Below are 20,885 nucleotides of genomic sequence, written 5' to 3' on the forward strand. Positions count from 1 at the left end.
CTCAAAATAGCCATACATAGTACATGTCTGTATTATAAAGTAAATCTGAAGTTATTCTCTATTGAAAAAGTGCAAAAAAAAACACATAAAGAAAATGCAGATATTTCAAAACCAATTCATAAAACGAATACTAAATCTCCCGCCTTGGTACAGTACATGCATTATTCATTGAAAAGCTAAAATTAACAGGGTTTACCGAGTTTATATAAAAAAATCAATATGAAATATCGATCTAAATGCATAAATATTGGCAAACGTACCCTATAAAACCTCATCTAAAACGATACTTCTATTGGCAAATACTTCCTTTTTTTCTCTATCTCTCTCCCTAATTTCAAATCCCAATATGAATTAGTTCCCCTAGTATAGTCTGTAAAAGAATAAGTTAGTGCATAGTTTAGAAAATGTAGCCAAATTAGGAGGTTTTTTTTTGTAATTTTTCCTCCACCAATATGTCATAATCATTTAAAATCAGGAATAGTGGCCACAATGCCAAGTGCAATAAAAATCAACGAAATATCGCGTTGTGGAAACTCCGTTACCGATGTAAAATACTAAATTGTAATTCAGGAATAATGTGCATCTAAGAAATAAATACAAATGAATGAAAAACGAAAGTAATTCTCTATTTGATGGCTGTTGTGCAAATGTAGCCAAGAACATAATTTTCAATTAAAAATCGTCATATTTTGCATACTTATTAACATATTTAAAATGCTGCAGGTTCAATTAATTTTCAATTGCTTAAAACTAGCAACAGCCAGCTCATTTTATTCCCTCCGACTACTAAATAAAATAATGCCAACAACATTCTTTTGCAATAAACGCTCAACGATTGCACAATCATCAGCCCCAGTCCTCGTAGCGAAAAGGAAAATCTTTTATTACAAACAACCATTCCCCCCTCACAGCAACAAAACACTCGCTTTATGTGCCATTTCATAATTCACTGCCGCTAATGTGCTCAAAATTCTTCACCACTTTTGTCATTTCCCAACTGGTGAGGCCCAACTGTGGCGCACACAAATTGCAATATAGCCCACATTCCATTCGCACACCCGCAGCGTGCATGATAGAGGAAGAGTACGGACAAGAAATAATATTCAAAAAAAAAAGGCACTTCGGTCTTCCCAGTCAAAAACAAATGTCCCATAATTTTCGGGTACCCTGGTGGTGCCCTCGCTTCACCCTTTTCCGTCCCAACATTGCAGCTATGATTACACTTTTTGACATCATATTGCTTGCTGCCGCTGCTTTCCTGCTTCCCCCTTTTCCCGCACGGGTGCTGTGTAGCGATACCGTTGGGAGATGTGTGCGGGAGATGTGGGGAAGGTACTTGTCGGCCCCGAAGTTTTAAATTCGTGGTTTAATTTTTGTTCATCAAAACAAGCGATGGCTGATGGCGCACAAGCAAGATAAATAAAAAAAAGCCCCCTATTAATGATCATCAGACACTGAGATCCCCCGCCACTTACCTGCAGACCCATCATAACCCTATCCTTCTTTACAGGGCGGAAGGAGACAGCGCAAGTGTAATAACACAATTTGCAATTGCAAAAACCTTTTTCTTCTTTTTGAGCATTGAGCATTGCTCAGAGGAGAAGGTAACTGGGAAGTGGCAGTGGGAAAAGCTCAATACGCGGATCAACATATCACAATCTCGCCATAAGCCTCATCTCATCTCAGGGCAGCACCACTAACGTACACTGGCAAACCATTTGTTCGCGTCACTGTCACCGTTTAGCCACAACGCCAGAGAGGAGGCGAAGGGGATGGATTAATCCCCGATTGTCACCCCCCTGAACGAGAAGGGGCTCGAAACTGTGCCCCCCTTCTAGCCGGACGTTTGATGAACGACCATAAATCAGTCATTTCATAAATCAGAATCACGTCACACGTTCCCCGTCTTTGGGCCGCGCGAATGGCCCAAGTCGTTTCTTATTATATTTTAATGCCGTTTCTCTTGCGTTGGATCTCATTGGTCGTTGGATCCGATTTGATCGCGATGTGTTTTTTGTCAGTCCCCGAAGATCGCCAAACCCCTGCCGGCCGGCAATTTTATGTCTCCCTCAAAAACTCAAAAGTGAGATTTATTTTACGGGCCACAATCGTTATTAGAAGCGTTCGGAGCTCTTTTAATTACAAAACGCGCGCCTCTTCTCCCCCCGAAAGACGTTACGGCAAGGTGTGATTGTTCTAGAAACAGAACAAAAAAAACACACACACACTTTTGGTAATAAAAGAAGGCACAAACAAACAAAAAATACATTATTATTGAGATCATAGCCTCACATCGGAATTGGTGATAGTGATCGGGCCCTCCCTCCGAGTTAATGTGATTTGTGTTGTCGCCTTTTGTCGCCTCACCCAACAACATCGTACTGTGTGTGTGTGTATTGCTGGCAGCCCTATCACCCTATCACAACAGGAACAGCAGGTGGTTAATGTCGGGAAACGATCACCTGTGATCGTTGTTGTCAGGTACGGGGGATCGGGATCCGCGATTGGATTACATTTAATAACAAAAGTTCTCATCCTTCGTTTTCTATTCATTGCACGCGCGTATGTGTGTGTGTGTGCTAATCTAGCCGCATGATCAATAAGGTTATGTTTGCGTTTGCGCTTTTGTTTATGCTTTTTTGTGTTTTAAAGGTAATCAAAAACCTGAAACGTATGATCACTCACGATCACCTTCCGTTTGCAGTGTGTTTGTTAGTGCGTTTAAATGTCTTTTGAGCGATGGTTTTTTTGTATTTATAATTTACTCTATTTTGTGTGTGTGCGTTTTTCCTCCATTAACCCCCTCCCCGCCCCCTCTCTCCTAACTGCTGCCCAACGAAGCGAGACGAGCGGGCTAATTTGTCAACCGGTCAGTTTTGTGATCGTTTGTGTCAGCAGAAACTGTCATATGTAGGAAAACGCGCTATGCCTTAAAGGAAGATGGGGACAGTTTATTTTATTTTATAATTTGAAGATTTATTAAAACACTTTCCCACCGTGCGATGGGTTGGGTTGAAAGGCAAGGCAAGGCACACACCAATTAGCTCATTAGCCGGCGCATAATTCACGCACACAAATTTGGTGAGCCGTTGGTCACTTTATGAAGCAATTCATCTGCGGCGCTGCGGTTGATGAGTGTGTTTGATAAATTGTCGCAAACGAATGTCACTTTAATAGAGAAAAAAATGAGATTTAAAACATAAAGAAACGGAAAGAAACTGAAAGAAAAAACGTCTTCATTTCAACGTGAAGCATTTGGAAGGAAAAGTGTAAGTTAAAAAGAAAAAGAAACTGCCGGCGATGAATCATTATGCTGTCCTTATTGCAAAAATGTAAGAAGCAAAATAGACAATCGAACAAAAAAAGGTCACTCTCGTACAAACAAACACACAAACACATACCCAAACTCCTCTTCTTAATTAAAACTCCAATGAAGCAATCGCAATCTCACCAATTGGAATGGGCAACAAAGGCAACGGAAGAAAATACACATCCCGCTTTCCCTCTTTCCGGTTTTGCCAATAAATCCTTGTTTGCAATATAAAATACAACCACTCCACCTTGCTTTCCTTCCTTTACTTTTACACTCCCCCAAAAACCAGGGAAAAAAGTTCTTCATTTATTGGACATTGGAGAAGGAAAAATATCCTTTAAAAAAGTGTCCCCCAAGCAAGCGGAGGGAAGGAAGGAAACGACTCGCGTTGTTATTATTATGCGACGCAACGGGAGGAGAAGAAGAAGCGGAAGCAAAAACAATGCTCACAAGAAAAATAAATTCAATGTAATACTTATGTAAATACCAGATAAAATAAATGGAATAAATTAATGTTATCCTTCTCGCGCTCCCGGATTGGGTGGGAAGGTTGGAAAGGTTGGAGTGTCCGGCCTTTCTCTTTCCCATCGTTGAGGCAGGATTTTCCGCCATTGGCGTCCATCGTGAAACAAAAGCCGGAGCAGGGAAAGCAATGGAGGAAAATTACTAATCTCCCGCAACCCAACGCTCCTACAGCTCCTACAGCTCCTCCAGCCGCTGAAAAGCCTCGGAGGAAAAAGTTGTTCCTCGGACGAGGGAAAATCCCCATAATTTAAACAATTGTGTCCCTTCATCCTTCATTATTTCTGCCCCCCCCCCTTCCCCCCGTGCCCCTTGGTGGTCGGACGACGACTTGCTGCTCCACGCTTCGCTTACCGTGTCCTGTGACACAATATGAAATGTAATGCTCAATTTCCATACCCACTGCCGATGCGCTTTCCCTGTTGTCGCCTCTTTTGCCTTGCGGCAGGCTGGCACAGAGGTTTTTCTTTTTTGTTTGGTGCGTCCGAACGACTTTTGAAGAAGGGCTGGAGGGGAGATATTTTGCCTAGTACATCGTCCCATCGCCGAGCGTTGGCGTTGAGCCGTGGAGTGTTTTTCTTGGACTGGACTGTTTAGCTGGAAACCTCCAGGCAAAAGCACCAGAGCTACGCAAGGAAAACAAGGACACGGACCAATCCCCCGATTTTCAAAATCATTTAATATTTATGCTAATTACTCCCTCCGACTCGGACTCGTACGCCCACAGAAAGGGGGGCCTGACGTTGGGAGGCAAGACGGGAAAGAAAGAACAAAAAATGGCAGCAATATGGAAGTGGAACCTTTGCTCTGTTGTACACTGCTGCTTCGTTCACTCCATCACAGTTTACCCAAATCTCCTCCCAGCGATCGATTAAAAAAACGGCAATCGGGTGGGGAGCGAGGTGAGAGAGCGAGTGATCATGCTGCGAAATGATCGTACAACGCCACCCAACGAAACCCCTTTATACATACACAAACTCACACACATTCAGTTGGATGATGCAGAAGCGAGAGAAAAGGCGGCTTGGTATGAGCTCGATCGGTACTGGTTTGGTGTTTTTTTTTAAGCCAAATATGCGCTAACGCCCCAACAAGATCGAGCATGGGGCAGCAGAAATGTACGCGAACGGATTTGTACGAGTGGGGCTGCGTATTCCCACGCCGGCCGGATCGGGATCGGGATTACAGTGATGTTCGAATGTTTGGTCAGCGTAGAGTGGGGTTTTTTTTGGAGGAGATCGTCTGATATTTTTTAAAGTTTTATTTCAAACGTTTTCTTACAATAAATCAAACTTTTGATAAAGAAAGGGCATTTTAATAAGGATCTTGTCTAACTATCGTCAGAGTAATTCAGATACTTTTCCTTTAAATGAAAAGGTTAACATGATCAAGAATACAGCAGCTTCGTATCTAGATCTTAGTAGGGTAATGGAATATTTGAGCAGAGGCGGATTTATCCAACTCGGGGCCCATAAGCGGGGTCCCTAATTTCCTTAAAAGTCTCCAAAATGTATCAATATCAACAAACATTACACAATTCGCATTTTTTATAATGTCTTTTTACGAACACCAAATACGTAATCCTAAATTCGTTAGGGTTAAATTTAGTGCAGTATTTATATTATTTTAATAAAGATCATGCGGGTAATCAGGTTTACATATTTTGCATATTTTAAAAAAACTTGTATTCAAATACTAGCCAGTGTTTTGTGTAAGAAAATTTTCATTTTCTACATAAGTCTTTCAAAACAAATGCGCATTTGGTCGTCGTTCTAAGCTAAAAGTCTTTTATATGGATATCAACCAAACAATGGAATGATAAAATGTCGTTATTAACACACCAGACTTTTCAAATTTCGGTACTGATCTAGTTGTGTCTGCCTTGTTTCAGTTGCCTTTGACATTGACCAATTTGACCACTGTAAGAACCTGACAATTGATCTAGTAAGGCGATCGCCAAAGTTCTGCTCGCGAGCCGCATGCGGCTCTTTGATATCGAGATGGCGGCACTTAAATGTTTCATATATTTCATAGAAATTTCACACAATTTTGCTCTTGGTTCAACGATTTGGCTCTTCGCATGAAACTGTAAGAACATGTGTGAATAATTAGGCTCTTTCGGACGCAAAGTTTGCCGACCACTAAGCAAAAAAATCGAATTTCGCTCATTTATACTTTTGCCTGTGTAAAGAAGATATTGCAATTCATTTATTTGCTCAATCATGTATATGAGAGGTGAAAGCCACTGCACAAAGTTTGTGTGATTTCCCTTTTCCACAGAAACATGAAAATTGCCTAACTTTCAAGTGTCCAACAATGATTATCCTTGCATATTTGTAGACTTTTCGTCCTTGAGATTAGGGGAGCAATTGAGATCATCGATGAAGTTCTTAGAAGAAAACAAATTACATAAAACGTCGCAAGAGCTTCTTCATACTTTCTTGTCATGAGAGGTTTTATTGCTAATATGGAAGAATACGAAAGTATGTCCAGTTTATTGAGGCTTTCAAAATCGAACTCCAAAGCTCGTAACATCTTTTAGTTGCTATAAACGTTATCAACACATTCCACACACTTGCATGTTAGAATGCACTACTTAGAGCAAGACTTAGTTTTCCGTTCATACTAACGGAACTAACGTGTGGAGGTTTATCTTGGGGCCCCCTTAGGCCACTCAATTCTTCCAACTTCACAAACTTCCAACTTGGACATCAAGGAATTGCAGATCCTCTAGCTTTGGAAATTAAACTCTATTAAAGGTTCTGAAGAGATTTAGAGATGTACGAGAGGCTCAAAAACTGATTATCAACACATTTGATACGTACAAGTTTGAAGTTGATGAGATAATCATTATAAAATAAAAGGCTCTAGCTCACCTCCGACAGTTCAATGGAAAGATTTTCAATATTACATGCTTACTCATATTTTCTTTGCAAAGGGATGAACAGATATCTTAATATTGCTCACCTTATCAGTCACAAGAGCACAAGTAACGAAGAACATATCACAAAATGATGACAATAGTCACTTAGTAGAGTTAATTCAGAGATCATGGATTAGAATGGCGAGTAAAGGCTTTAGCTCACTCTCTACGGGTCATACTAAACTACTGTGAGGTAGTTGCTAATAGAGTGTTAAAACATTCACAGAAATTTAACTATAAACTTTGATCTTACCAAGACGCTTAGAGGCCGAAAAGTGATAGAGACTTAGCTCTAGAAAGAGTTACTAAACTCATGAATTATTTAATTTCCTATGAGTGAGTTATTAGTTGACATGATGAACCATTGAACTCTTCCAAACTCATTACGCAGATCACCGCACATCATACGCTCCAACACAATTTACATATGTTATTATAAAATAATACGATCCTTTTTAAAGAGATTCTTAACAGCTTAGAGAGGAGATGAATACATCGAAACCCCAAAACATTATTTTACATAAAATCGACTTTACATCACCATCCGTCGCTTGCCCTCCAGTATACAGGGAAAATGTCTGCAGACCATAGTCCCAAGTGCGGTACCAATCGATAGCGATGCGAGAGAATTAATCACGCCATTTCCGGACCGGGCTGCGTGATGATTGAACCACCAACCACCGCGTGTAGCCGGGTAAACGGTATCAAAATGGATGAGTTCCCGCTTCCTTTTTCCTCCATCATCATTCCCACCGCCCTCAGCGGTGCCCGCGCGTACCGATCCCATTATTATGCGGATGATGATGAGTTTAAGCTATTCGTGAACCCATCTTCTTAGCTCGTAACTACATACATACCCCCCTCGTAGCATGAATCCGATACGTCCGCTTCTCCAATTCAATCGTCACTTCCTTATTTATCGGAGATTTCTTCCACGATATCATTTTGTAAAGCCAAAGGGATGCGAACATACGTACACGTCCTGAACCAGCAAACAAACCAATCCCTCCCCCTTTTCTTTGCTGCCTTTCTCGACCAAATATCCGCCAAAGTTTTGCCAAAGACGTACACACTACCCCCCCACCATAGGCAAAGATGTGATCAATCAATGTTTTACGCCAAATTCCAACAACGGCCTCTGCTTCTCCTGTGCCCCAGTTGACGCCTCTTGCTAACTGTTCGGACGAAGACAACATTGACTTTGGTCGCTGTGGCAGGGAAGATTCGTGTGATTCCACCCTATCAAAAGATGATGATGCGTTCGTGGTTGTTGTTTGTGTGGGCTAGGACTGGGAGGATGTTGAAGAGGGGGGATTGGCAAAACTTTTGCCATGCTTCGCTGACGAGCATTAGTAAGAGAGCATCAAAAATGTTTGCCTAAGTACCAGCAATGAATTCTAACGAGCGTCTGCTATTGTACTAGCAAACGTGTGCTTTCTTTCTCTTTCTGTCTCTCATTTATATCATCTTCTTTGGTAGGATTGTGCGTTTGCTGTGCGTTGTGAGAAGGTTTAATCTGAAATTAAATCGGAAATAGCGGAAAAACGAAAGAGTTGCATGGGTACGGCAACTCCGGATGCGATGGTGGTGTGCGGTTGGCCGTTGCGGGAGGTCATTCCTCAACCCTTGCCAAAAACATAATAATCGGTTGATCGCTTTAACTAACCAGTTCCCTTGGGTGGGACGAATGAAGACTTGCTCTTGACCTGGAAGGCATGAATCTTAGTGAGCAAAGAGGGCCTAAATGCATTGTCTTTCATTCCTAGTAGAGCCAAAGAAACATTTATTTAAGATAAGCATGGACTGAATTTTTTTTTTAAAACATAAAAATGATATTAGCTACTTATCTACTAATTCAGATCGTTAGTCGACCTACATTCATTCTAAGCATTAAATAAAAAAAATGCTATGGCATTGCGTAGAAAATTCGTTAAAAATGAAGAAATTCCAGTTCAAATTTGCTTAAGAAGCACTGACATGTTCATTGCCAGCATTCTGCGCAGATATAAACTAAGAACAGACATACAAATAATCACACGTAAGTATTGAAGTGCAACGTGAAAACGGTTTTGACTGGGGCAGAGTGACCAGAAATACCGATTTATGTATATCCCTAGCGATATTTGATATGCCTATGTATATGGACGTGCTACTGAAAAATTTGACAGATAATGTAAGACGTGCGATTTTGTCATACGGCAGAATAAAAAAAATCTGTCAATGTAATTATACACGATGTTTAGGAACAAACTCATACGTATGTTTTATTATTATTGTTCAGGATTGAAATGCGCCAAAATGTAGGCAATTTGTTGTACGCGTGAGTTAAGCCATAAAGCCAATAGCAGCGCCATCTCGAGGCAATGACACAACTACTCCCCTTTTCACAATAGCGCCATCTACGTAGTTAGTTATGCAAATTATGGGTTCAAAGGGTGGTGTCTCGACTAATAATTAGGAAACATTTGTATGTCCACGGAAAGAGGGGAAATTAAGCCAGCGTACAAACCCAAAAATGTAAACATCGCTACCGGAACACAGCACGTACCACAATAAGTACCCCAAGAAATACATGCAGAATTTAGTTAACAGCACAGATTTTGGAGCTTGAATTTAATTCTACATCTTCATATCACCTTGCTAGCAAATCTTGCATAGAGTCCTTGGCGGGTAGCTCTTGCTTGACACTTGTTAGCGCTCTCCGGTGAATATGGTAACTGTGCTGATTTTTGCTCCCATAGAAAACTCGAGTCGCGAGTTTTAACTATCTAGTGTAGGGCGCAATCCTACACATTTTGGTCCTTCGAACCGGATAGCCGGAAACCCTGAAATTCCGGTATGTTACGTAGTAAAGTGAAGTAACAGTGAAAAGTGAAGACATGCCAACCAAGGCGGTAAACATTCTTTGAACCAGTGACGACGACATCTAATGCAGAACTTCCCTTCGTGGTGCGCGTTGACTCGGGCAATGGCACACGACTGGCCAGCGCAGGTTCATCCACTGGCAGCCGACTCATCCCTTCGTGGTGCGCGTTGATTTGGTCAACGGCACACGGCTGGCCAGCGCAGGTTCATCCACTGGCAGCCGACTCATCCCTTCGTGGTGCGCGTTGATTTGGTCAACGGCACACGGCTGGCCAGCGCAGGTTCATCCACTGGCAGCCGACTCATCCCTTCGTGGTGCGCGTTGATTTGGTCAACGGCACACGGCTGGCCAGCGCAGGTTCATCCACTGGCAGCCGACTCATCCCTTCGTGGTGCGCGTTGACTCAAACAACGACACACGGCTGGCTCAGCGCAGGTTCATCCACTGGCAGCCGACTCATCCCTTCGTGGTGCGCGTTGACTCGGACAACGGCACACTGCTCACTCAGCGTGAGATTCATTTCATCATTCGGCACATCTCATTGGAAATCAGTGTATCGCAAAGAATCAGCGTTGAATTAAGTAATGCCAACAACTCGATCCACATCGAAGCGTACAGAAAGCCAAGCAATGCAATCAGAAAACGCAACACCTCAGTCTGAGATGCAAGCCTCGCACTCAAAAACACAAGCTGAAGCCATGGAGTCCAAAGCGAAAGCAGTTGTTGAGCAATCATTCCATGATGCAGAGTTGTCTACTAACCAACGCGAGCTGAAGATGTTGCGACTGCATCATTCTAGTCAGCAACGAAAACTCGTAAAGTTGCTGGAAGACGTCACAACAACACCAGTAAATGCAACTACATACAACGTGAAATACAGCTACCTGCAAGATCTAAAAGCAAAACAAACGGAGATCTTTGAGAAAATAGTAGCCCTGGACCCAATAGACCTAGAAAACGACTTTTCTGACGACGAAGCATGTGCTTGTATGTACATGAAGTTAGACACCATGATAGCAAACGGAACTCCAATTGCTGCACCTATTGCAGTGACTCCTGTGGTATCTTCTTCATTACATCATCTGAACATTCCAATGCCAACATTTGATGGAACATATGAACAGTGGCCTAAGTTCAAGGCAATGTTCCTGGATATTGTGAAAGAATCTAGTGCATCGGATGCGGTGAAGTTACATCACCTTAACAAGGCCTTGATTGGAAAGGCTAGTGGCGTGCTGAATGCAAGTCTCATCGCAGGCAACAACTTTGCAAGTGCATGGCAATTGCTGGAGGATCGCTTTGAAAATCCTCGCGTGATTGTGGACAGGCACATCGCGGGATTATTGCAGATGAAACCCGTGATCAAGGAGTCTGCACGCGGGCTGCGCGAATTGCTGGAATGCTGTAAAACTCATGTAGACGGTCTATCCTACATGAAGAAAGAAGTTGATGGAACCAGCGAATTAATCATCACCCACATCTTGACTTCATGTTTCGATCCTGAAACAAGGAAGCTGTGGGAGCGGACGATGAACCGAGGAGAGTTTCCGAAGCTGAAGACAACATTGGAGTTTTTATGCAGACAGTGCGAAGTGCTGGATCAGTGTGCCTCTGAGAGAGGCGAAAGAGGCGACAAAGGCAAAATGGTGAGCGCCAAGGTGTACACAGCTTCCATTCAAAACTGCAAGCTCTGCAACGATGACCAGCATAACATCGTTCACTGTCCTGAGTTTTTGGCGTTATCAACACGAGAGAGACAGATCAAGGCTCAAGAACTTCGTCTTTGTTACAATTGCCTTGGGGCTGGTCACTCTTCACGACGATGCGAATCAAGGAGGACATGCCGTAGATGCAATAAACATCATCACACGTTGCTTCATTTTGAGCAACCTGTTGAAATGCCAAGTTCTGAACATGTAGCAACCGCGTCACATCAAGAAGAAGAGACATCAGGCACAGGGTCATCATCTTCAAGCAGCCCATCTTCACCCCAGATTGTTTTGAGTGTGCAAGGAGCAGCAAAATCTACCGTCCTGCTATCGACAGTGCTTTTGAACATCGTGGACGATCAAGGAACGAATCATCAAGCTCGTGCACTGCTAGACAGTGGCGCACAATCGAACTTCATTTCTGGACGACTGGTGCAGCTGCTACGATTGCCACGGAAGATAGTGAACATTCCGTTGTCGGGCATAGGTGGCAGTTCAACCATAAATGTGCGACATTCAGTAAGAGCTACAATACGATCACGTTGTTCCGAAGACGCCTTTACTTTGGATATGTTGGTCTTGGCTACCCCGTCGGCATCTTTACCAACCCAACCGGTAGACATCAGTAGCTGGAACATCCCGGAAGACTACATCTTAGCTGATCCCACCTTTAACCAGCCGGGACGTGTTGACATCATCCTTGGAGCAGAATTGTTTTACGAATTCCTGAAGGAGCGCCGCGTGTCATTTGGTCTGCATCGTCCCGTATTGCAAGAATCCAAATTTGGTTGGATAGTCAGTGGCAATGCACTCATCGAACCAGCATCTGATCCAGTAGTGTGTGCTACAGCTTTAATCACGGACAACTTGAGCATGGTGGCAGCAGAGGACAACGCTGAAATGTCCTTGTCACATCATCCAGTTGTCAGCAACGCAGTCATCAGACATCGTAGTGATCTTCAAAGTGGCCTGCGCAACGGAGTAATCGAAATTCAGAATGACGAGTTAAGGGTCGGACGGGCCAAACGAGAAGGAGCATCCGTAGCTGACGTCATCTATCCTAAATCATCGGAGAGAGCAGCTGAGGCATCTACCAGTGATTCTACCGCAGTCTGTCTTGGTAGCAGTGACTTTGGTGGCGTCATATCAGTAACGGGTAGACCAAGAAACCACGATTGGGAACTTTGGGCACGATTGGGAACTTTGAGCACGATTAGATACTTTGAGCACGATTGGGAACATCACTATAATTGATACGTACATCAATTTCATCGTGCACACGTGTGCCATTTTACATGAATTTTGTCATTATTTCACAGAGTTAGTAATCTTTCATATTGAACTAAAGGAACATGAATCAGGGTAGATCTAACACAGAGCGAGATTGCTTTTGCAGGAAATTAAATTGTTCCAATTTAAGGTGGCAGGATGTTCAGGATTGAAATGCGCCAAAATGTAGGCAATTTGTTGTACGCGTGAGTTAAGCCATAAAGCCAATAGCAGCGCCATCTCGAGGCAATGACACAACTACTCCCCTTTTCACAATAGCGCCATCTACGTAGTTAGTTATGCAAATTATGGGTTCAAAGGGTGGTGTCTCGACTAATAATTAGGAAACATTTGTATGTCCACGGAAAGAGGGGAAATTAAGCCAGCGTACAAACCCAAAAATGTAAACATCGCTACCGGAACACAGCACGTACCACAATAAGTACCCCAAGAAATACATGCAGAATTTAGTTAACAGCACAGATTTTGGAGCTTGAATTTAATTCTACATCTTCATATCACCTTGCTAGCAAATCTTGCATAGAGTCCTTGGCGGGTAGCTCTTGCTTGACACTTGTTAGCGCTCTCCGGTGAATATGGTAACTGTGCTGATTTTTGCTCCCATAGAAAACTCGAGTCGCGAGTTTTAACTATCTAGTGTAGGGCGCAATCCTACACAATTATAATTGTCAAGTTCAACTTACCAATTGATCAAATTAATCGCAATATTAATCGAAATAGCTGCTGGCAGTACATACGATAAAATCGCACTCGAGTTAGCACTGCCACTGTGACTGTTTCTAAGCGGCTGTGTGGAACCCCGAGAAAAGGGAATCGCCACCGTCCAAAAGGAAATGTGCATCTCAATCCTTCGTTGGCTTAGAAACCCTAATACAATTTTCCGATCGACACTTCAAAAATGCCTCATTCGTGTGACGGCTATGAACCAAATCTGATGCATCTTCTTTAAAAAAAAAAGAATATATTTTGTCGTACAGATTAGCACCTCCTTTTCCGCTTAACGCTTCAAAACATACCGAAAACTACCGATACTAATTGAAACACCTACCGAAAACAACAGATAAAATGTTGGTGCTCCTACCGAAATCTGCCAAAATAATCTGGCCACACTGCCTGCGTGTCAAATTGCAAACACACCACTGCAGGGCTCGAGTATCGACTTGTATAGATTTGTATTTCGGAAAATAAGAGTTTGATGACGATTTAAAAGGTTGCATTCAGATAACAGATTCATATAATTATATTATTTGATTGACTTTATATTTACAAGCTAATGAAAATCCTTTTAAGCACCATTTTGAACCATCTTTCGGGCCCCTCTCAGCAAAGGTTCTCCTAACGGTGTGCACGAGCCCTGTATTGATGTAACAAAAAACAACAACAATCGTTCTGGAGCCAAAATTTTCGCGACGAACGCTCGGGAAACTTCCCTCTTATCGAATAAACAATTGTTTCTCGGTACCTAATCCCAGTCTACATGTCCAGTCATCGTTAGAAACGATATTTAGTGCTTTGGCAGCAAGTTGTCGTGTGTGCGTGTGTGTGGGTCGTCTCGAATTGTTCACATTTTTCGGTCTGGCTGAGCATTTTCACCCAATCACCCAAAACAAATGAGAATGACATCGTCCACAAAGATAATGCTGATAGCGTGCGGTTCGTTTAGTCCGCCAACACCGATGCACTTCCGGATGTTTGGTAAGTTGGCGGGGCAAATGGGTCCGCGCGGCAGAAGAGAAGCTGCTTAAACCTGTGCCTGTGTTTTGCAGAAATTGCCCGCGATCACATCCAGCAGATGGGCCTCGGGCAGGTGGTTGGCGGCATAGTGTCACCGGTGCATGACTCATACGCCAAGAAAGGGCTGGTGTCGGCGACGCACCGTTGTGCAATGATCAAGATCGGTCTCAAAACCTCCGACTGGATCCATCTGTCCGACTGGGAAACGCAACAGGAAGAGTGGACCCGTACGCGTCAAGTGTTGCAGTACCATCAGGTAGGCTGTGACAAAAGCAGTTGCTCCTCTTTTGCTCCTTCCGAGTAATGTCCATTTCACCCCTCTTTCCAGAACTACATAAACTCCTACCTAAAGGATACGAATGGGACCATCAACAACCAACACATACCGGCCTGGATCCCGGAAGGCATCAAGCGGACGGCGGGCCAGGTTCAGCTGAAGCTGCTGTGCGGTGCCGATCTGCTCGAATCGTTTGCCACGCCCGGCCTGTGGAAGGACGAAGATTTGGAGGCGATTCTGGGCTACCACGGCATTGTGGTGATTTCCCGCGCCGGTTCCAACCCGGAGCAGTTCATCTTCAATTCCGATCTTTTGAGTCGATATCGGGTACGTGCGTAAAGTGTTTGCTATAATGGCTCGAGAGCATTGGTAATTGACTCTTTTTTCTGGTTGTTTTCCAGCGCAACATTACGATCGTAACGAACTGGGTGACGAACGACGTTAGCTCCACGCTGATTCGAAAGCTGCTGAGCAGGGGCCTCTCGGTGAAGTACCTTCTGGACGACCATGTGGCCGAGTACATTCGAAAGTTCGGCCTGTTTGGCACGAACAATGAGACGTAAGTAGAGCAGAGCGCGAATCATTTACCTTGGCGTAATTGAGTTCAATCGAAACATTTCGAATGTGTGGCGTCCGCGTGTGTGTTTTTACCATCCCAAAACCATATTAACCTGTGCGTGTGTTCCATACAGTGACAGGGACGGCAGTTCGTGTTTGCGCGGTACGGCGCAAAACTGACTGCACCTTTCCGTCTGTGGGCTTCATCATCTATTCACTGTCGTTGCTAATGAAATCTCCATTCCCCCACCCCGCTTTCCTATTGACATGTCTGTGCGCATTTCGGAAAATTGGAATACACTTTGACTTTTGGGTAAAACATACAACGTACGCAGTAAGTACATTCTAACACCGGGCAGTGCGGCGGAAGCGATGAGCATTTCGCCCATCTCACCCGTCAACGATCCGGACCTGTACATCGAGGCACAAAACCAGCGCAACAAGCTCGGCGCGGCGTCCTGCGAGGCGATGGATGAGACGGACTTTCCAATTCCACCGCTGCCACCGACCACCCTGAACAAGGTGTTTTGCTGTGCGACGGAATCGAACTCAAAGCCGGCCTCGCCGGGCACTACTGGTGGCAGTCGGGGAACATTTCTCAGCAGACCGGGTAGTGCGGTACAGATTGTAACGACGGCCGCGCCCATGCCGACCCCGCCACTCGTCACCTCACCGGACGGGACGACGACAAACCCGGCAGGAGCGGCCGCTCTCCACATCACACTGGACGATGGCACCACAGGCAAGAAGAAGGTGGGTGAGAATGCAAACGCAAAGGGCGCTTCTGTCCGCGAACCTACAAAACCGAGCACAAACGCTAAACCCAGCACCAACGGCAAAGACAATACCAGCACAGCAGCCGCCGGCGCACCACCATCGACCAAACGCACGACAGCGACGGCTGCCAACACCACCGTAGAAACCGTAGCAACCGAGCGGAGTGGTGGTGGTGGTAGTAGTAGTAGTAGTAGTGGTACGAAGCGCGTTGCTACGACCAAATCAAACACCAACGTAGGCGCTACTTTGGGCACAAGCGCGGCACAAACGGCCGGCGGTTCGACTGGACGGATCAGCCCGTCCCGTAGCTATGACGATATGATCAAGTTCGTCTTCACCGAGCACGGCATTAAGGTCATTAGCGATCGCGAGTACGTAGTGTAGAGGGAGAGGGGGAAAGCGGTGCCCACAGTTTCACGCTAGCCAATTGCACAAAAGTAAAACGCGTAAGTACGGACGCTAGAAACGGTGCTAATGTAGCAGTAGCGTTCGTTGCAAGCTTCCATGCTTTAGAGGCTGCGATCGTATTGTAGAAGCTAAAACCAAACCTTTGGGGTTGCTGTAGTGTAATGCTTGACTCGTTTGATTTGCCTTTAACCTAAATATCATTATTTTCACCAATTTAATGCATGTTTGTAGACGTTTTAGTTGTATCTAGAGCATTTAAATCTAGCATTTCCAACAGAAAACTAATCCCACTCTACTCCTTTTTTCCATTTTAGGTCGTAAAAAAGTTGAAGATATCCGCCTGTCCAGTGTAAAAAGGTGTTTTTTGGGTGCTGTTTTGGCGCAACGGTGATATACTCTCTCCTCTTTCCGCACGAAATCTCGCATCGAATGCAAACCCAATACCAAGAGCAGCATGATTGAAAGGGGACGTGTTTTATGTAGGCGCTAATAGTTGGATGTCGTTCAAGCATAGTTCCTTAATGTGTTTTTGTTTTTATTGAAATAGCTTGTTAATATTTATTTACGATTACATCACACACACACAAACGGACAGACATACAATACAAAAAAGAACCGCTGCATGTACCTTTACTTGAAACCATTCTCTGGACAAAGGTGACGAAAGGGAGGAGGATAGGGAGCTCAAAAACGGCCCACACACGGTTCACACCGCATATACTCATCCGTTTTAGTGGCATGAAACGGGTCAATTTTCGCTCTTTTAAATAATGCGCTTTGCAGAAAAATGCAGCAACATACACAGTTTTACACATGACCACCCGATTGGTGAGCGATTTTATAGTCCAAAATGAAAGTTTAAATTGAAAAAATGGGAAAGTTAGGGGAAGGCCCATTTCGGTTGATTTCCTCTCCTTAGCAACGGAATCGATGGTAGGGTGCTAGACAGATAGGTGAATGTGATTAGCTGGAAGACTTAATAAAACTAAGTAGTTACAGAAGAATGCTGTAAAGTGTTTTAAATTCATTCTTATGTTTAAAAAAATACATATTTTGTCCGTTGAGCTGTCACATGGTGCACGACAGAGAGAGAGAGAGAGAAAAAGCCGTTCGAGCGGTTAGGTTGTTTTGCTTGCGTCAACAGCGCATTCCATTCGAGCAGTTTCCTTGACAACGTAAACACAAACGCAACGAAACCCGTCGCGTACGCGTATCTTCGCACCAAATCGTGGCCACATAAATATTGAATTAAAGGGCGCCCCATTTGAAGCGCTTTCGCCTCGTCACGGGTGTGGTGTGAACGTAATTAATGAGTGTCTAGCTACACACACAAACACACAAACACCTTGTGGCAACAATAATCAAGCAATGCAGGACAAATCCTCCCCTTCGTCGACGAACGCGACCGGGACGCCCGCGAAGGTAAAGACGGACAACAGCTGGCTGGAGGAGAGCAACAGCGGCAGCAGCGGCGGCCCCGTCGGGCGTTCCTTGTCCACACTAACGAGCGCCACCACCGGCCACGGCAAGTAAGCCAGTTAATGGAGATTATTGATCAAACATCCCCCTTTGCAACGATTAGTATTTAATGCGCAGTGAATGTGTGTTTTTTCCTTCCCTCTCTCTCTCTTCTGTTTGGTTTTCGGGTTTCGTGTCTGTCTGCTTTCAGAAATGCGCGCAAGTTTTCCAACATTTTGGAGATGTGAGTAGAAGCAGCAGGATGTGATGAGTGATGAGGAGGAGTCGTGCAGGCGCTAATAGATGAGCTTGTACTTTTCTAGGGAACGGTTCAGCAATAGCAACATAGTGCCGATGGACGATAGCAGTACGACGGTTGATTACAACCCAATCGATGACATTCCGGTGCTGCCGGATGCGGACGACATTCACGAAAGTTTGCTCTACAACGAGAGTCCCAATTTGCCTACGTACGTAAGGGACAATTAAGCCAAAACGTCCACTTTTAACTCCCATTGTGCTTTGCAGTGTAACGACCTACAAGAACCTCAGTTCGGACATATTCGCCAGCGGAAAAGCGTCGGCCCTCGGCAACCTGGACGAGATCGACATCTCCATCCTGACCGAGTGTCTCGAGAGCGAGGAAGACATCGAGGAGCCGGACGAACCGTGGACCTGGGACCAGCTGTTTACGCAGCTTTCCGTTAAAATAAGCACCGAAACGAAGACGACACCCGCCGTAGAGTTCAGCAATTGAGTACGCGCGCAATTTACTGCAATTACTTTCGAAAACGGTGATTAAATCAATTATTTACATTAGCTGCACCACCGTCCAGCACGAGTTGCGTTTCGTCCTCGAGCTGTCGGAGGTTTTCCGGCAGCAGCATATCGTCCGACGCCAGCGGCAGAATATCACAAATCTTGGACGATTCCACGTTCAGCACGTACTCGCAGGGGCGCGGTTCCAGCAGGTACAGAGCGATCACATCCGGCGCGCCCACACTGTCCGTGCACTTTAGTTTTACTTCCACGTGCCGGGGCTGGTTGGTTTTGTCGCAAACGTCGCCACCGGTGTAGAAGTGGCTGATCTGGTTCTCGAGCTTGCGCTTGTTCCGGGCCGATGGGGTTTTCTCCAACCATTCGCGGTGCTTTTCCACATCAAAGTACCCGAGATAGATGGAGGTGTCCTTGTGGTACTGGCGGACGTGTTTGCCGAAGCACAGTTCGAACTTCCACCAGCCGGATCCCTGTAGAAAGGAATGGGGGAATTGAGAAATCAAGGCGACAAAGCGGCTTTGTGCGCTACTTACGCCTGGCAAACAGTACGCGCCATCGAGAAATTCCAACAGCGAGGTAAGTTCCTTCGACTTTTTTGGCCGCCTGGTCATCGATGAAACCGGGGTTTCACCCTCACCAGCACCAGCTTCCTCTTCCATTGCCTTCCAGTCGAAGTTGAATGTCGTATCCTTGCGCATCGGATCACCCCGAATGGAACCGTCCTGTGGGAAGAGGATGGATTTTAGAAAATATTCCTTACTGAAGCTGACATTTGCTCTTTCCTATACTCAAGAGGAGCATGCAAAACTCGCCACTATTTAAAAAAACGGTATTCGTACAACATAAGAAGTAAACATAAGAAGGAAACAACAAACAGTAAACAAACCTCACTCATTTCAGGCATTTCATATCCTAATGCATCCCTTATTGTAACCTAAAAAGGGATAGGGTAGAAAGCAGGATACAAAAGAAATGGAAAAAACGAAAGAAAATACATACAAAAGATAAAAAAATATACAAAAGCTTTTAAAGAAAGGGCAGCAAGCAGCAGTAGCAGCGGGATGAACACGAGGCAGGAATGGCAAGCAAATGAAGGATGGAAAACGATAGCGGGCTAATGAAAGGCTAAAAGCGAAAGCATGAACCGATCCACCACAGACATACCGTAAGCTGCTGATACTTTTGCCGCAGCTTGTCCACCTCCAGCTGGAGCAGCGCTTTCGGCTTCCGGGGCGCTTCCCCCACCGGACTGCAGTTGATCTTGTTCTCCTCCGTGTCCTGCGGCTTGTACTTCGGGTGCGTACAGAGGGCCGCCGTCAGGATGATCACCTCGTAGTTGCACGTGGACGTTTCCTTCAGCGAGTACACCTCGTTCTTGCCGAACCGGTAGCACACGTACAGCACCTTCGTGACGCGCGGCTCCCCATTCAGATCGCAGATCGTGCCCGAATCCATCTCCAGCTCCAGGTAGGGCAGATTGAAGCCTTCGATCTTTTTGTACTTCATCTGCTGCTCCTTGTCCGCGTCGGCCTGTGCGTACCGGGCCTTCAGTGCTTCCGTCTTCTGCTTGTCCCACCGGCCGAGGAAGTACTCCTGCAGCTTGCTCGTCTTCTCGTGCCGCTCCTCGTGATACTGCTTGATGTAGTTGCCATGGCACACTTCGTACGACCAGTAGCTTTCGATGCGGTACGAGCACGTGGTCGACGTGAACAGTGGCTCGAGCAGCTCGAGCGGGCTGGGACCACTGTACTCCACATCACCGGTCGTCTCCTTGGCCGTGATGGACGGGATTAGGCAGCGATACTTCTCCTTGTTCGCGGACGTGACGAATATTTCCTCCGAATTGGCCGGTGCTGGCTAAAAGGGGGGAGCGTTCGCTGCTCGTTATCAAATCACGGCAGCACTGATACACTGTTTACTTACGAAAATGTCGTTTTTGGCGTGCCATACGAGATTGAACAGTACCGAATCATCGAAACCCTTCAAATCGTGACACTCCCCGAGTCGGAATACGGCGACGAGTGTGAAAATGTGCCAAGCCAACATGTTTCACACGGTCGTGTTGGAATGTGTTTTTCCTTCCTTTCCTGTAGCGCTATTTTTTCGTCTATATTTGTTTACTTTACACAAAAATATGTGCAATAGCGCAAAGGGCCACGGTTGCGGTCGTGGTAGAAATTGATTGGCTGAAGATGGTTTTGTTGACATGTTGTGGGGTGATCAGAGTGACCAGAAATACATATTTTTCTGTATTCTTAACGATTTTTGAAATG

General features: G+C 44.9%; 3 protein-coding genes across 7 annotated transcripts; 2 read left to right on the forward strand and 1 right to left on the reverse strand.

Annotated features, from left to right (window-relative positions):
• Positions 1-13,766: 13,766 nt before the first annotated feature.
• Positions 13,767-17,381, forward strand: LOC1271366 (nicotinamide/nicotinic acid mononucleotide adenylyltransferase 1). Of its 4 annotated transcripts, XM_061656758.1 has the most exons (6): positions 13,993-14,318; positions 14,390-14,613; positions 14,686-14,961; positions 15,036-15,193; positions 15,528-15,945; positions 16,692-17,381. In XM_061656758.1, exons 1-6 carry the CDS (start codon positions 14,234-14,236, stop codon positions 16,728-16,730), a joined length of 1,200 nt encoding a protein of 399 aa, XP_061512742.1. In that variant the 5' UTR covers positions 13,993-14,233; the 3' UTR covers positions 16,731-17,381. The 4 variants fall into 4 exon arrangements, with proteins under 4 accessions (XP_061512744.1, XP_061512742.1, XP_061512741.1 ...); XM_061656760.1 differs by lacking the exon at positions 15,528-15,945 and having other exon boundaries at positions 13,767-14,318; XM_061656757.1 differs by having other exon boundaries at positions 15,528-17,381.
• Positions 17,382-17,482: 101 nt separating this feature from the next.
• LOC133393197 (intraflagellar transport protein 43 homolog) lies at positions 17,483-18,654 on the forward strand. Its single transcript, XM_061656771.1, has 4 exons — positions 17,483-17,906; positions 18,047-18,079; positions 18,159-18,305; positions 18,364-18,654. The coding sequence occupies exons 1-4, from the start codon at positions 17,746-17,748 to the stop codon at positions 18,590-18,592; spliced, it is 570 nt and encodes a 189-aa protein (XP_061512755.1). The 5' UTR covers positions 17,483-17,745; the 3' UTR covers positions 18,593-18,654.
• LOC1271365 (endoplasmic reticulum lectin 1) lies at positions 18,576-20,825 on the reverse strand. Of its 2 annotated transcripts, XM_061656761.1 has the most exons (5): positions 20,536-20,825; positions 19,777-20,469; positions 19,499-19,546; positions 19,146-19,334; positions 18,576-19,082 (listed from the first exon to the last, which is right to left on the reverse strand). In XM_061656761.1, the coding sequence occupies exons 1-5, from the start codon at positions 20,656-20,658 to the stop codon at positions 18,639-18,641; spliced, it is 1,497 nt and encodes a 498-aa protein (XP_061512745.1). In that variant the 5' UTR covers positions 20,659-20,825; the 3' UTR covers positions 18,576-18,638. The 2 variants fall into 2 exon arrangements, with proteins under 2 accessions (XP_061512745.1, XP_061512746.1); XM_061656762.1 differs by lacking the exon at positions 19,499-19,546 and having other exon boundaries at positions 20,536-20,818.
• Positions 20,826-20,885: the final 60 nt, after the last annotated feature.

This window comes from Anopheles gambiae, chromosome 3 (genome assembly GCF_943734735.2).
Source record: "Anopheles gambiae chromosome 3, idAnoGambNW_F1_1, whole genome shotgun sequence".
Classification (NCBI taxonomy): Eukaryota; Metazoa; Arthropoda; class Insecta; order Diptera; family Culicidae; genus Anopheles; species Anopheles gambiae.

Bases quoted from the DNA above. Each gene is read 5' to 3' on its own strand.
- LOC1271366 (XM_061656757.1), top strand. From the start codon at position 14,234: ATGAGAATGACATCGTCCACAAAGATAATGCTGATAGCGTGCGGTTCG. The intron at 14,614-14,685 runs GTAGGCTGTGAC...CCCTCTTTCCAG, and splicing joins AAGTGTTGCAGTACCATCAG to AACTACATAAACTCCTACCT. The intron at 14,962-15,035 runs GTACGTGCGTAA...GTTGTTTTCCAG, and splicing joins ATCTTTTGAGTCGATATCGG to CGCAACATTACGATCGTAAC.
- LOC1271365 (XM_061656761.1), bottom strand. From the start codon at position 20,658: ATGTTGGCTTGGCACATTTTCACACTCGTCGCCGTATTCCGACTCGGG. The intron at 20,470-20,535 runs GTAAGTAAACAG...CCCCCCTTTTAG, and splicing joins ACGCCAAAAACGACATTTTC to CCAGCACCGGCCAATTCGGA. The intron at 19,335-19,498 runs GTTTGTTTACTG...CTCTTCCCACAG, and splicing joins AAATGCCTGAAATGAGTGAG to GACGGTTCCATTCGGGGTGA.
- LOC133393197 (XM_061656771.1), top strand. From the start codon at position 17,746: ATGCAGGACAAATCCTCCCCTTCGTCGACGAACGCGACCGGGACGCCC. The intron at 18,080-18,158 runs GTGAGTAGAAGC...GTACTTTTCTAG, and splicing joins TTTTCCAACATTTTGGAGAT to GGAACGGTTCAGCAATAGCA. The intron at 18,306-18,363 runs GTACGTAAGGGA...TGTGCTTTGCAG, and splicing joins GAGAGTCCCAATTTGCCTAC to TGTAACGACCTACAAGAACC.